The sequence below is a fragment of the Buceros rhinoceros genome, unplaced genomic scaffold, assembly GCF_000710305.1.
Source record: "Buceros rhinoceros silvestris isolate BGI_N320 unplaced genomic scaffold, ASM71030v1 scaffold3890, whole genome shotgun sequence".
NCBI lineage: Eukaryota > Metazoa > Chordata > Aves > Bucerotiformes > Bucerotidae > Buceros > Buceros rhinoceros.
The window spans coordinates 66,863-81,109 of NW_010391142.1; the positions used below are offsets into that span (position 1 = coordinate 66,863).

The 14,247-nt window shown below is 41.1% G+C and overlaps 1 protein-coding gene across 1 annotated transcript in view; it reads left to right on the forward strand.

The window, feature by feature from the left end:
- PHACTR2 (phosphatase and actin regulator 2) overlaps positions 1-8,247 on the forward strand; it is a gene marked incomplete at its 5' end in the record, with an annotated part of 46,154 nt that extends 37,907 nt beyond the window's left edge. The window contains 4 exons of the mRNA XM_010140259.1: positions 950-1,011; positions 2,061-2,198; positions 4,482-4,558; positions 8,215-8,247. Of these exons, the coding sequence (XP_010138561.1) occupies positions 950-1,011; positions 2,061-2,198; positions 4,482-4,558; positions 8,215-8,230 (293 nt within the window). The remainder of the gene's footprint in view (positions 1-949; positions 1,012-2,060; positions 2,199-4,481; positions 4,559-8,214) is intronic.
- Positions 8,248-14,247: the final 6,000 nt, after the last annotated feature.

The following is a 14,247-nucleotide window of genomic DNA, read 5'->3' on the forward strand; positions in this document are numbered from 1 at the left end:
CCCTTGTACTCTTTTTACATGAAAGCCTTTGAGTTAGCAAAGGAAATCTCCAAGGATCACAAGGAGTTCTGTTGTGGCGTTGCCTCCAGTGTGTCAGCCATGAAACAGAAACTCCTCTGTGGCCAGATGGCCTGTGCCCACACAGTAGGCTGGCCATAGCAGACAGGGCAAATAGGACTATATTGGGGTTTAAAACTGTCTGTTCATCTCTGCAGGTTGGCTGCATCCACAATAGACGTTAATTCCTTTAAATTTATAGTTAACTTTGAACTTATGCCCAACCAAGAAAATTGTCATTGATTCATTGCATCCTGTAGCAGTAGGGGACGCTGGGATATTAGGTAAAATTTCTTCACCAAAAGCATTGTCAAACACTGGAATAGGTTGTTCAGGGAAGTGATGGAGTTGCCATCCCTGGAGGTGTTTAAAATACGTGTAGATGTAGTGCTGAGGCATGTGAGTTAGTGGTGACCTGGCAGTGCTGGGTTAATGGTTGGACTTGATGATCTTAAAGGTCTCTTCCAACCAAAATGATTCTATGATTCTATGATTGAGATACTCTGAGCAAACTCTAAAGTCAATAGGCAGCATGTTGGAAGTAAAGGCAATAGTGATTTTAATGTTAGGACAAGTAATTAAAACATTAGACAGCCCCTTCAGGGTTCTTTTTGTTTGCTGTTACACAGAAAGGAATGACAGACACCTTCCCTTTGCAGTGTTCCTGACCCACAGTGGTGACCTGAGATGTCTACAGAATAGGGGGAAATGAGGACAGGGAAAATAAATGAGCACACACAAAATTCAAGAAGCAGACAACACGTGCAGTATCGCCCAGAAATATGAGGAAACATGAGCCAGGACTTGAGTCCTGAAGCTTTGAAACAAGAGAAATACAGTATGTGCAGTTATGATACTGAAATATTCACTGCTTTTTCTCTTCTGAAAACAGAGAAGAATGAAGAAGAGGAACAGGAAGCCAAAAGAGAAATAAAACGTAGACTCAGTAGAAAGGTGATGATATGTTTTTTGTATTGTGTATTTGTCTGCATAGGATTATTTTTATAAGGTTCTAAACTTCAGTGTATATACATTGCTGCAGATGTCCATCAGCCATGCTCCCAGACTAGAAATCTGTTTAAAAAGCAGTACAAGTGAAATCCGTCTTGGGAAAACTCCATCCTGTCCACTTTCCCATGGCTGGAAAAGCATACAGAGTCTGGCCATGCTTAATATTTGTCATGTAAGCAGAGGAGAGAAATGGCACGTGTTTCCACTGTGAGCACGACTGTTGCTGTCATGTATGTTCAAGGGCAGCCACACCTGTAGATCCACTCCTCCCTCGAGCAGCAGAGAGGGCAGCAAAGCAGGGTGGGCTCTAAGAAATCCCTTCACTGTTCTTCTAACCACATCGGTGGTCTTGGCTGCTGCAGGTGGCATCTACTCATTGTCCCTGGAAATAAAGCAGCTGTGGATCTGCTGCCCTGACTTCGGGAGCTCATTCTGGGAGAGTATGGGAGGAGTGTTCATACCCATCCCTAGTCTGCCTTTCTGTGAAAAAATACAGTTTAGATTTAATATGACCATCCTTAGTTAATTTAAGAGAATGTTGTTTGAGGTGATTGAAACAATTTGGTATCATAATGACCCCCAGATTTTCAGAACCAATTTTTTTTAGTTAGGCAGGCACCTCCAAATCCTTCTTATTTTCAACATCAGAGTTGAACACTGCAGGCTGTGTAATCATTAATGAAATGGGACCTAGTGCCTAGTGGGGTAAATGGTGTGACAGTGGCAAAGTCACAATTGATATTCCAGGGATAACTGTCATGATTCTCTGTGACCTGCCCAACAAAGACTATTTTTATAATTGAAGAAATTAGGTTGTGCTGCTTCCCCATTCCTGTGCAGTGCTCCCAGGATGGTGCCTTTTTTTAGACACCTGAAAGTGACCCTATTTAGAAATACCATTAAAGTCCTCTTGAGATTACATCATACCCTCGGCTTTTATTTTATTTTATTTCCTCTTATTAAACATACTATTTTCTGCCTCCCACTTACAGCTCAGCCTGAGGCCTACAGTGGCTGAACTTCAAGCAAGAAGAATCCTTCGATTTAATGAGTACGTGGAGGTCACGGATTCTCCGGATTACGACCGTCGTGCCGACAAGCCTTGGGCCAGGTTAACTCCCGCAGACAAGGCAAGGGGCAAATGTAGATTAAAAGAAAACGCTTGCTTCTGTCCCTTTTGGGGACCTTCCTCCGGTTTACATGCTCTTGATTCATCACGAATGACATCTGCTGGAGGCAGCAACACTGTCATGGTACCGCTGTGCATCTACTGCTTGCAGCTAAGAAAATGCACTCAGGTGCCTATTAAGGGTGTATTTGCCTTCTCCGTTATGGCAGTTCAGGCCAGAATTTCTTCCATCTTTAATGCCATGCTAAGCCAGGTACACACTGTTAGCAGAGGTGACCATGTCCCGTGGGATTCAGGCAAGGCAGAAGCCTGCATCACTGCCACTGGGAGTGACTTTTGCAGCTAATTCAACTGAAAAAAGGTAGAAACTGCTCTGTCCTCCTGAGGGTTCTTGGCCGCAACAGTCAGTGCAGGAGCTGACAGTGTATGTGCAGCAAACCTTCTGCGGAATTTTGCCCCCAGCGTGCTGCAGTTAATAGTTCTTGTGCCTAACTACAAAGGATGAGACAAACAATTCTGGGATTCTCTTTTAAAAAACAGATCGGTCAAAGATTACCATAAAATACTCTTCCATTTCCCTCCTATACCACTTGATAAAAGCAAAGCTGTAGAATTTGAGTATCAGAAAGTTTTGGCCCTTTTTGCTAACACTGGGTCTGAACTAAGAAATCCCATGAGATGTGCTTGGCATGAAAAGTGATATGTGATACCTGCAAGAGCCCACTGTCTTTTAACCAAGGACTGTGAAGCACTGATTTATTTCAGCTTGTATTTTAATATTAATGCCAGCTTATCTGACAGCTAAAGGAGAATTTCATATCTAGTCAAGGTGAAGACCTTAAAAATCTACCCAGAAGTGTTTGTAGATGTTGATTCTGGGAGGTGCTGAGCACTCTCTAGTCCTCACATAGTCTGTGGGAGGCGAGAGCACCGAGCACCTCCACTTTCACCTAGGTCCAACCAGGTGAAACTGCACTAGAAAAAACAGGGGAGTTTCCTACCTAGTTTTTAGGGTAGCAGATTTTATTCTCGATTCATTTTGTAAATAGCAAGTGCCCAAGGCTGATTCTGCGATCCCCGTGTTTGTTGGCCTCAGCAGAAAGGCAGACCCTGGGTTGCCTGTAAACTCCCTTGCCCTTTTTTCCCAGGGAAGTCATTTTTCTAATTCCATTGGGGCAGAAAATTGTACTGTAACTGTATTACTGAGCTGGAGCTCTCGTGTCTTTCCTGCGGATTTGCTGCTCAGAAATAGCTCTCTTTCCTAGCTATTACAGCAGCCTCGTGTAAGCGTGCTGTTGTGGCTAAACAGAGCCATCCCCTGCTTCAAATGAGGGTTCTCATTTATGAGACAGCAGTCTGGTGATGCTGTAATTCTGCCACGGTGCTTGTCTGTTCTGCACTGAAAGGGATCCACACGAGGTGAGATTTCTTCAGGGATTCATGAAATGATACTGCTTTTATTTAAAATGGTGGAAGAAAAGAGTGAGTGAGAATAAACTGTCACTTCATTTCACACTGAAGGTGGGAACGTTTATGGCATAGAAACAAAAGCCCTTGTGGTATATATTAGAGTATTTCAGAAATTGTATGTTTTACGTGATGAAGTAAATTGCTCATCACTCTTGTAACATAAGCAACAAGGCATTTACACTGTGCACTGAATTTCTGCTGTTGTTTAGTATCTGCCAACTGAAAACGCAAGCCTGAAATGTCCAAATATTTCATGTAAATTCACATAGAACTAATGAAACCAAGTGACTCATTCCACTTAAAAAAATGCTATTCATCTTGCATTCCTGAAGTCCTGTCTCCAGCAGGGACATACAAGGCCCCTGCTGTGTGTACAGTTCCCGTGCAGGCAGCGTGACTCACCAGCTCCTCAGGGGCTGTGTCTGGAGATGTAATCCCCTCCTGGCTGTATACTCAGCAGGTGACTGTCAAGGTAACCCCATCCCTTGCCCATTTTTGCCTGTAGCAAGTGCCATAGATCAGTGGGGGGCTGGTTCACCCACTGCAGTAGATTTGGTATTTCTTTGTTTACTGTTGGTGTTTGATGCTTTGAGTTTCTTTGTAGTGTATTAATGCTCCACAAATAGCTGTAACTGAAAAAAATCATTCTTGTTGATGACCATAAGTGTGTGAGAGCCGTGAATTACAGTAAGGGAGACTGGAAAATGGGACCTGTAAGGGAACCCACAAGAGTAAGGCCAAGTTTCTTTCAGACTCTTCACTTTCCTTAAGATTGATATTTCTCATGGTTGCATATATCATTCTTGTTTATTAGGCAGCAATACGGAAAGAACTGAATGAATTTAAAAGTACAGAAATGGAAGTACATGAGGAAAGCCGGCAGTTTACCAGGTGGGTGAATCCCTCTTCTTGCATAAGCTGGAGAGATGAGTATGACAGCAACCCTCGGCCTTTCTGCAAGACCTCTGCAGTAGTGACATGACTTGCATAGTTTCATACCCTGAATCCCACCACCGATTCTGATAGCTGCCATCCCTGAAGTTGGGTAGTTCATAGAGCAGTGAAGGTGACTGCAGTGGATCAGTTGCTACATGGAAAAGATCGTTTGGAAAATCTTTAAAATAATCCTTTGAAAGGACTCAGCATTTCTCGCAGATGAAGTTAGCAGTCCTCAAGCACACACCCACAAAAAAAAAGGTGTCCTTCTCCAGCAGTACTCCGTTGTTCGTGAAGGTGTATGCTGTTGTAGATGCGTTTGGTAAGTGAAAACTGTCGGACTTCAGAAATGCTCGCCAGTGTTTTGGGGATCTTCCTAAGGGTCACACAGGGTCCTGGCAGCAGTTTCTGGGGAAGACGACAGATTCTAATATTCCCGGTTCGCCACTTCTAATGTGTTCATCTGGATTGGGTTTGTTCTCTGCCCTGGGTCACACTGAGATGTTGTCTGAAGCAGTATTATTTAAAGAGCTCTGAAGTGTCCACAGTTTTTAGCAGACCTTCTTCAGATTTGGCAGAACTATTGCTACAGGGACAGAGGTGCTTTCTGCCATCTCCATGGCATTTGTTTGTATTTTTTTTAAGTTACAAATGGCTGAAAATTACCACCAGCAGACAAAACTTGTTGTTAGGATCAGCCAACATTGCATACATTGCATATTACTGTCTTCACTTCCTCTCAGAGTTAAGTCAAATAAAAATAATTGCCCTAGACTGGGTCCCTTCCTTTTCCTGCTGCTGTTTCAGTCAAACTCAAGATCCCAGCAAATGAGCATGAATCCTCTAATTAAAGAGTGTCACAAGGAGAATTCACAGTGGGAGATGGGTGCTTGGTGTTTTCTGGCATCTTCTAGTTCATTGCTTGATTTCATGACTTAAGTGGGTTTTTTCTCACTAAGGCATGGATTTTTTTGGTAATACTGTAAACTCACTTCAATGTAGACATAGCATGAATAAATTAATTTTCAAAAAATCAAACCAGTTTCACAGATAGCAAACCTCAGCCAGGGGATGAACAAGGAGGCAGGGTTCTAATCTAGTTTGATTTCTGACCATCAGAAAATGGATATGTCAATGGGTATTTCAGACATGGATATGTCTACTTTCATTTGCTTCTGATGTCATTTTCTCTTCAGCTAGCAGGTAGCATATCTTCTTCAGAATACATAAAAATACCACTTTAAAAAAATGGGCGTCCCACAGGAGAGAAGGAAATTGAGCAAGAGTAGAAACCTGGCTGTGTGCTGAAAGAGATGGAGTGCAGCCCCCTGCTTATGTTGTTACGTTTCTTGAGTTGCATTGCCGATAGAAGCATAAGTACAGATAGGCCTAAGTCGTACAAAAAGAATCTAGTATTTTTTCAGCAGAATTGAATTCAGTGGAGACTGATTACAGTTGGATTCTTGAAAGCTGAACCAAAAGTCTCAGGGTGCCAGTGGAGTTACAAACCAGTTAAAAAGTGCTTTTTTTATATATATATTTTTTTTTTTAATAGGCACAGCCAAACTGTCATAAACACAGGCGATGATTCTGTAGGGTTCTGGAAGAATTTCAACCTGAGGGAAATCAGGATCTCTTTGTTCTTTCTCCACCCTGTTTTTTCAGTGGTCATGTTGTGGAGCCACTGCACAGAATTCATCAGGGTAACACTAGAAAAAGCTAATTAAGTGCAGAATTAGATGAACATGTTTTAAGTCAGTTGCAATTTTGAAAATAAAAAGAGATTCCATTTCCTTTGGGAACTCTCATTAAAAATTATGTAGTTCATCACTACATTTGGATTGATGCAGCAAAAGTGATTGAAGAAAACCATAGTTTCTAGGCAGAGAATGAATTACTCATCTTTAATTTTTTTCAGGGAGATCACTGTGATAATACAAACCAAAAGGCACTTGCACTGGCAGCTGGTTAACAAAGGCTTGTTTGCAAAGTCCTGTGATAGCATGAATCAGCAAGGAAGCTTCTTAAATAAAAATGGCTTATAGCATATAGTATCTTATACTATTACATCTTCAGTATAAGACACTTTAATATTATGATCAGTATTTACATTATTTCTTAATTGTTAACATTTGATATTAAACTTGGGAAAGAAAAACCATTGGGTTTCATTGTTCATCACTTACTGCAGTGACTGTCAGCTGCACTTTTTCTACTCCTAGTAATTTAGACTGATTCCTTCTGTTATTTCATAGCAGAAACCAAGAAACTGAGGTTCCAAAAATAGAAAAATAAATAGAAGTTTGGGAAGAGGCTATCAGTAGATGTTTATAAAGAGCTTCTAATGGAAGTGCTATATATAGTCCAATATATTGCTGTTCTGCACAAACACAGAAACCCTGTGTCCTTTTTGCAATGCACTGTACTCTCACAAAGTGGAGGATTTGTTTACCTGTGAATGTCAGGTTTTGTGTACACCTCCCTTACTTGAGAAATGCATCCCTCTGTTGTACTGTGCCATGGTACAGGCATGATGTGTGGCTTGTTTTCTTTTCTCTTCTCTGGAACTTTTAAGAGAGAATACGTCAGACAAAAACCTAGTAAATCTACTGTGTTAGGTGCATCGTTACCTATGCTGTTTTAAAGTTGCTGCATCTTTTACTGCTTCATGGATAGATGTATTTTTAAAGCCGTTTAAACAGATTTAGAAGTCTGGTAATAGATACGTTGAGCACCTGATATTGTTGCCCTTCTCACACTTTTGCTTGGACTCACTACATGTAAACTGAGTTAGAATTTCCATTTCTGCAGGCTCCTAACTTATTCTAGAAAAGGTTGGCAACAGCCTTTGAGGCAACCCACCTCTCTATCCATCATACAGGCAATCTGGAGTGATGTACGCACCCTGCCTAAAAGTCTAAAAAACAGTGAAGTGTGTTTGGGCCTTCATGTGCCACAGATGGCTGCTGTTAATAGGAAGGCAGCATCTGCAGTGCTATAAAATCTGTTGTTTACTTAAAAAAATCCGAAATTGTTGTTAACCTCGTTTTGCACAAGGATTAAAACCCACAAATTTAAGTTTAATGGATCAGCAGAGCTTTTCTTATTTACTGTCTTGAAATAGTGGATGCAATTGTGGCTGAATCTGTATTGGCAAACAAAACAGACTGGAGATTGTTCTCCAGCCCTGCGGCCAGCAGGCATGGCACAGCCTGAAGTCGCATAGTTAAGCCCTTCCAACACCCCGAAACAGGGTGACGTCCCCCCACACCCAGTCTGCCTGTTGGCCTGTGCTAATCCCAGCCATGCCCAGGCAGTATCTGGAAGAGAGCTGAGCAAAACTGTGCCGGGGCCACAGTAACGGGTTAATGGGATGGAAAGGCAGACGTGCACCAGTGCCGGAGCCACGCTGTAGCCCCGATTGGTCTGCTAGTAGAGAGAGACCGACATGGGGGATAAAGGGCTGACTCTAATCCCACACAGACCAGGGAAATCAGGAATAATTCTGTTCAGGACACAGAAGTAAACAGGCGTGAGAGCGGGATGAGGATCAGTGTCATTGACAGTGGAAATAGTACCATTCTGAGTTTTTAAAATATTTATCATTTCAGGTTTCATCGTCCATAACTGTTTGACCATATCCCGTATGTCATCTAAAAATTTTCTCTGGGGAAATCATTGTGTCCTGAAGAGCTGAGATTGCACTGGAACTTGACTGAGTATGAGTGCGCGCTACAGCTTACCCTGAGATTGATGAAGGATGGGGCCCTCATCTTTATCAATGGACTAATTAATTGTCAAACACATGGAGTGTTTGACAGTGTCAAGACAGACCATGTTTCTGTTAGCTAGCCCACACTGACGAGTCAGTAAACCTCTTCGTTGGAGCTCCACAAGTCAGGAGGTGCTGAAGACAATCGCTTGAGAGCCTGTTACTAGGGACTCATCAGACTTCCTAGTGTTGTGACTGCGGGTAACTGAGAGGGGAGAGTGTGAAAAGGACTGAGAGTGTGGGGAAAGAGAGACTTCGCTTGTCGGTCCGCAGGGAAAAGTGGAATGGATGGGACTGCTTAATGATGCACTTGGCCAGTTGGGGGAATTGGTTTTTTATAAAAACTGAGAATGTGAGCAACTGTGCGTGTATTTTTTTTTTAGTGGCCACAGCCTGTCTTAGACAGCAAGTCACAAGTCCTCATGTCATCAGTGATTTAGTGAAGAACTGTAATTTTCTCTGGTGCCAGTAAATACAGTTGCCAGAAATTAGTCCTAGTATAACTCAGCTGTCTTTTTCAAAATCCTGGTGAGCATGCTTCAAGGGAATACTTTGAACAGTCATACAGAACAAGTCATATTTTTGGTTTTTAGTGTTGACATACTCTGGATCTTCAGAAATACATAAACAGGATTTCAAGGACAAATCATATGACAGTATGAATGCAATGAAATGCTTCATATTTGAAACCACACCTCGCTGTCTGTCACTTGCCATTCAGACCAGAGGGACCGTTGTCTTTCTCACCTATGGCGGGCAGCGGTGGCAACTTTGACACGCTAGTGTGAATCCAAAGTCAGAATTGAAATTAGGCACAGAAGTCTGTACTAGTAGGCTTGAGCAGTGGTTACTAATGTGACTTTCTACATTTAAGGACTCTTGCACTGCTTTGAGGAAGAAGTCCCAGATGAAGCAGCATGTCTTCAGCCAATGACCCCGTAAAAGTGAACGGAAAATCCTTAGAGTGTCTGCAGCCTTTTTTTGTTGAGTGTGAAGGATGCTTCTTAGATTCATAATTTTTTATACTATCTTGAAATTGTACATGTGAATACAGTACTATTAAAATTAAGTGGTATGGGGTGTGAAAGGCAATACGTGGTTTTTGTAAGTTGGCCCAAAGGCCTATTAAAAAGCCTGTGGCGTTGTTTACACTAAGAAATTCTCTGTCTTATATTAGCATTTATTTATCCTTTGAATTAGTGTACACAACAGTTGGGGGGGTCTGGAATTCACATATGCATACATTTAATGCAGTAATACAATATATTTGCTATTTATCCTTCCTAATGTGTGTACATATTACAGTTTATTTTTGTCTTTTATGTGCCCTGTTTAGTTTTTAATTATGAAGTGTAAGTATTTCTTTTTCAGGCAATAAAAGGTCTGTGTAGATGTGATTTTTACCTCAGAACCTGCAGTAGATTCTTGTGGAATGTTTTTGGTTTGTAAAATTGAAGGTGGTTGGTTTAGATGTCAGCCTGAAGGCAGGAAGGCAATTTGATGGATAAAATTAGATCTCCCTCTTTCCTGATATTTACAAGGAGAGCAGGTTTGCATAAATGAGGTGGATTATTTTAGTAAAGAGCACTTCTGGTAACAGGAAAGTGCTTTCCAACAGCTGGCACTCTATTATTTTTAAAAAGATAGATTGACAAGTCTTTTTTTTTAAAAAAATAGGTAGATTTATGTGACTGTTAGGATCCCTTACATTTCAGTAAAAATCTAATGATGTACAGATCCCAAAATATCAATAACCAAATAAAATAACCATCTACATGCTTGTAGCAAAGAAGAGGAAGCACCACCTTCCTTTTTTAATGAAATCAATAAGAGCCATTAGGATTCCATTTGTAGAAAATGGTTTAGCTTCTGCAGGGCCCATCAGTTTACAAATATAGAAACACCACTTTGACATCAAGGAAGCGGTTAAAATGTATTCTTTGGCACTAAATCGTACAGGAATGATCAGACCATTAGAGTTAAGGTTTATCAGCAATTCTGGTAGAATCCTGATTTTTATTTTTAGAATTTGAAAAGTAAACTTAAAACTTACACTAGCACTTAGTAACTAGTTCTTCTTAAATTTTTTGTTGTTGCAGTTGCCAAATTTTAAAATGTGTTCAAAATCCTATAAAGGTCCACTATGTTGACCTTGAAGTAAAAAACACAGCATCTCACTTCAGAGGAAACCGGTGGAGCAATTACGTAGATCTCAGAGTTGCCATAATCAGTTTGAAACATTTGAAAGCAGCCAGGATACTGAAGGCAGAAAGATAGCTGTTGCCCGGGCAGAAAACAGGGACGAGGTTAAGGTCAGACTGTGTACACTTTGTACAGGAGCTCCACTAACATGCCAGGGTGCGTATGGGTTACACAGGCAAACTAAAACTTTACTTGAACTCTTAGGATGAAGTGAATGAATTGACTTTGCAAGAAGACATTCCTCTATGCTAGGCCTGGGGTGTGGGTGGAAAGACATGTGCCACCTTCTCATTTTAAGAGTTAAAACACAAAGATGGGGATGCATCTTCTGGCTCAGACTTCTTCAAACCGTGTTTTAACATAAGACATGAGGATACATAGGTGAGGTATCACTCGGGCTTTCCCTGTCCTCCTCCTGGGTTTGAGGGGTTTTTTAAAGCGTTCACTACAAACCATTGCCGGAGGCAGAACACCAGCCTGGACAGAGATGCTGAGCTGATCTTTAATTTCTTACGTAATTTCTACTATTTTGATTATAAATAATCATCAGATGCATTCTTTGGCCCACAATTCAGCAAACTACTTAAGTGTGTAACTGGACAAGAGAGTTGCCTTTATTGGAACTTACGTAAAAATGTCGTCTACTTGCAGAATTAAACTATCCCTTGTGCGTTGCACCCACACACAGACTTAGAATTGATATATTTTTTTTATATTCTAAATACCAACTGACAGAAAAATGACTGCTGTAAAGTGTTTTCCATGCAATAAAAAATAACAACGTTTTGGTATGTCACTACGAGCAGTGAAGCAACTTTGCTTTACCTTATTGAGCTGCCTGTGGTCAGGTTCTGCTTTGTCTCCCAGTCCTCTGCATTGATGATTTCAAATGTCTTTAGTCGCTACAGCAGCCCATTGGAAAATATACATCATGTAACTAACTGTCTGTGGTGCTGCATGCCTGAAAGGAGGGAACAATCAGGGTAAGTCCTGAGAAACTCCTGAGCGAGTAATCCTTGGGGAAAAAATTAAAATATGTAAAAAGGGCAGACAAAAAAAAATAACCCTTTCTGTGCAACACACAGTACGGTCCAGCTGGCTAAAAGGGACCAATGTGTATTAACATTCTGTGAAGCTGGACAACTCATGTAAATAATACGAGAAATGTCACACACATAGCTAGAGTCCGCAGAGCCAGGCATGAACTCAGATGTGTACATCCACACAAAGAGAAAATGAGTAGCTTGAAGTAGTGAATTCTGAATTTCCTTCATATCTCACATTTATCAGTAGGATCAAGCATCACAGCATGTTTCTGTGGGTGCAGAAAAATATATGCCTAATCAGATCCTGATTTCTTCTTAACAGAAATCGAAATGGATCTAGAATTTGGCTCTTCTCTCTCTTCTTTCAGGTAATACGTATTATTACTTATGACCGAAATCAGTTGTTTGAAATGAAAAATAGTCTATCTGAATTTCCTCCTCTTGTGATACATCTGTTGATCCAACAAGTACCAGAAAGTTGCTAACGATCTTTTAAGCTTTTTGACTGGTGATTTGAAAGGAGGTTGGATGAGCAGCAGTGTCTCTTCAAAATCAGTGGAAGTATTCACAGCCATTTGCAGGTCTACGAGATTGTGTTTACTTGTTGGGTTTAGCATTTACCTGCACTTGTGTGTGTCCCTTGCTGTGGTGGACTTCACCAACCTCTGATATGATGTGGGGCAGGTGGGCTGCCCCATCTTCTGCTTTGGTCACAGTGAGCGGCTCTTAGAGAAGCACCGCAGCCTCAGTGTCGAAATGGAAAAACCCTTTCAGCTTTCTTTTTACTTGAAAACTGAGTGAAAGCTGTGAAACAAAGGGATGAACTTGTCCCTGATACTTCAGAAATCAGACCCCTCCTCAAGCAGAGCTGTCACCCAGGGCTATCACTAGTAATACTATAGCTACATCAGAGAATTTGTTTCAAAATAGATGTCACCTGACTGAGTATAAATATAGTCTGAACCACAGCTTTGTGTCATCTTAAAATAGGGGAAGGATCCAGCCAACAGAGACTAAAAACAATCTGTCTAGTCTGGAGGCCTGTGAGTCAATCAGAACTCCGTCATCGGCCGGAGAAGGGAGAGCCATGCTGGGTACCTGGCAGACTGCACCACTAGGACAGGTCTGGCTGAGCACTGCTGGCATCCTAAGTAGAGATGAGAATATAAGCCTATGTCTTAATGCCTGCTAACGCATTGATGTAAAATAAACCAAGCGAAGAGCCTACATGATATTGTCAGGTGTACCAGAACTGTGTCTTTCCATGCTTTCACATCACCTGTTTGTATTTGTATCGCAAGGAGCTAAGACCCTTGTTGCTGCTGTAAACTAAAATAAAGACATACTCAGGGTGAAAAACAGAATAAACTTGCCTCCTGCCTTCAGGAGCTCCCACATTTAACTCCATTATTGTTGCTGTCTTGATTCGTACTGTACCAAGCTGAGTGCAAAGGTTGCTGCTGGGATCTGGCTTTTGAGGAACAATAACAAAAAAAACCAATTATGAAAGTTTTTATTAGGTCAATATTAAAATATTTTGAGGAACAAATTAGAAGAAAAGTCAGTTCCCCAGAACAGCTTAAAGCTTCTATTTAACAGACATCTGGGGGGGGAACCAAACTAAAAAACAACTTATGGAAGAGCATCTAGATAGAGAAAGGAAGAAATGGAATAAAAGTAACATATTTCACTGTAATGTTTTGACAGGTTTCTATTTATTAACCTCAGTGATTAATAAGGTCTTGTTTTACTTTGTCATTGTTCCCATCTTGTTTCAGGATCTGAATGGAAATAGAGCTCATGTGAACTAGATACAGCATTTCAGCAATATTTCATTATTTTCTAGAAGCTGGATACTGCATTGGGTAGGAACAAAGAAAGTAACAGTATTGCCTGTTTCTCCTTGTTCAGTCATTAATTCTTTATATTATAAAACTCTTGCAATACTATGTCAAATTTAACCATATTTGAACATTGTTATAGTAAAATCTTGCTGCACATATCTTCCCTTCCCTTCACTACTTTATGTGGTGGTGTATTGATTTGTAAACTTGTGTAAATTTTTGAATTAAAGAAATACCGTGTTTTGGACAATTATTTTAGCTGGTGTGATTTGAAACAAAAAAATAACAGTGGCTTGTTTGAATGGCCACCTAACTGTAAGAGTAGGGGTGGGAAGGATGTGGAGATGGCACATGCCAACTGCCTGCAACTATTTAAATAGCTCTTAAGATTTTTTATTTTTTTCCCCTGAAAGAGAACTATAATTCCATTACAACCAAGCTGCAGCCTAGGAGAGGCGCAAGAACGCAAGAACAATGCAGACCACATTGCTGTATACTCAGGCGCTAGACAGTTTGCGTCCCTTCCCAGCGTTTTACGGAACGATTGCTCAAACAGTAAACCGTGGCAATATTGACTTGCTTTGTAGACCCACAAGTACCTTAAAAACTTGTGGCGTTCAAGAATGTGCATTTCTCTGGCAGAGCCACAATACCCTGGGGCAAGGTGCTACTCAGTAGTAGGAATCCTTGTGCATGTGCCTCTTCCAATCAAGTCTGCAAGGACACCTCCGAGAGGTGACTCAGGTAAGGGGGCTTGATAATCCATCCACACCAGCGCAG